Source organism: Alexandromys fortis, unplaced genomic scaffold, assembly GCF_014885135.2.
Source record: "Alexandromys fortis isolate MF-2015 unplaced genomic scaffold, M_Fortis_MF-2015_v1.1 scaffold_1072, whole genome shotgun sequence".
NCBI classification, from domain to species: domain Eukaryota; kingdom Metazoa; phylum Chordata; class Mammalia; order Rodentia; family Cricetidae; genus Alexandromys; species Alexandromys fortis.
Window position 1 is genome coordinate 6,742 of NW_026068937.1, and position 857 is coordinate 7,598.

At 42.1% G+C, this 857-nt stretch overlaps 1 protein-coding gene across 1 annotated transcript in view; it reads right to left on the reverse strand.

Annotated features, from left to right (window-relative positions):
- LOC126496076 (aurora kinase B-like) overlaps window positions 1-647 on the reverse strand; it is a 6,547-nt gene extending 5,900 nt beyond the window's left edge. The window contains exon 1 of the mRNA XM_050133651.1: window positions 520-647. Coding sequence (XP_049989608.1) covers window positions 520-647 — 128 coding nt within the window. The remainder of the gene's footprint in view (window positions 1-519) is intronic.
- Window positions 648-857: the final 210 nt, after the last annotated feature.

Genomic DNA, 857 nt, shown 5'->3' on the forward strand with positions numbered 1-857 from the left:
TCTTCCAAAGGACCCGAGTTCGATTCCCAGCAACCACATGGTGGCTCACAACCATCTGTAATGAGGTCTAGTGTCCTCTTCTATCAGGCATATATGCAAACAGAATATGTATCCATAATAAATAAATAAATATTTAAAAAAACAAACCGAAGGTGGTAAAATGTCTATGGTTCCCCAGGACCTTAGGGGAAGTATGGTGGGAAGTATTGTTTATATGCAATAGTCTGTGTTCTAGACAAAGTTCATCAGAGACGGGAAAATTACTTTAAAAAGTTTGGACTCACCCATGGTGTCTCATTCACTCCTGTAATCCCAGCACTTTGGAGGCAGAGGCAGGAGAATCACTGTAAGTACGAAGCCAATTTGGTTTGCACAATAAGTTCCAAGACTGGTTACAAAATAATAAAATAAAAATAGAAAAACAAAAATTGGACTTAAATTTTATTTTATTTTTGACTCTTCAAGGTTTTGATAGTCAAATTCTACGTCTGACTCATTTCAACTCCTTCACTGCCAAACCTGGGGGACGGGGTACTGATGGCTTCCTTCTTGTCTGTGATGACCAGGGTGTACAGATACCGGCCGCAGCGAACCTTGAACTTCCCATTATCCTTATTCTTCTTCATCTTGACGGACGCGTTCGGCATCCCTCCGCCAGAATGAACACAAAGTCTTGATTTCCTCAGAATTCTGAGAAATGGCGACGGGCGATCCGCGCTGGCAACCGCACCAAAAACACACAGCAACGAGACTTAAATTTTTCGATAAGGCAGCAACCCTTGGGGGCGGGAGGAGATGCTTGAAAAAGTTTCATAGCCCCTAGAGCCCTTTAAAAACAGCCAAAGGTTTTAACAGTA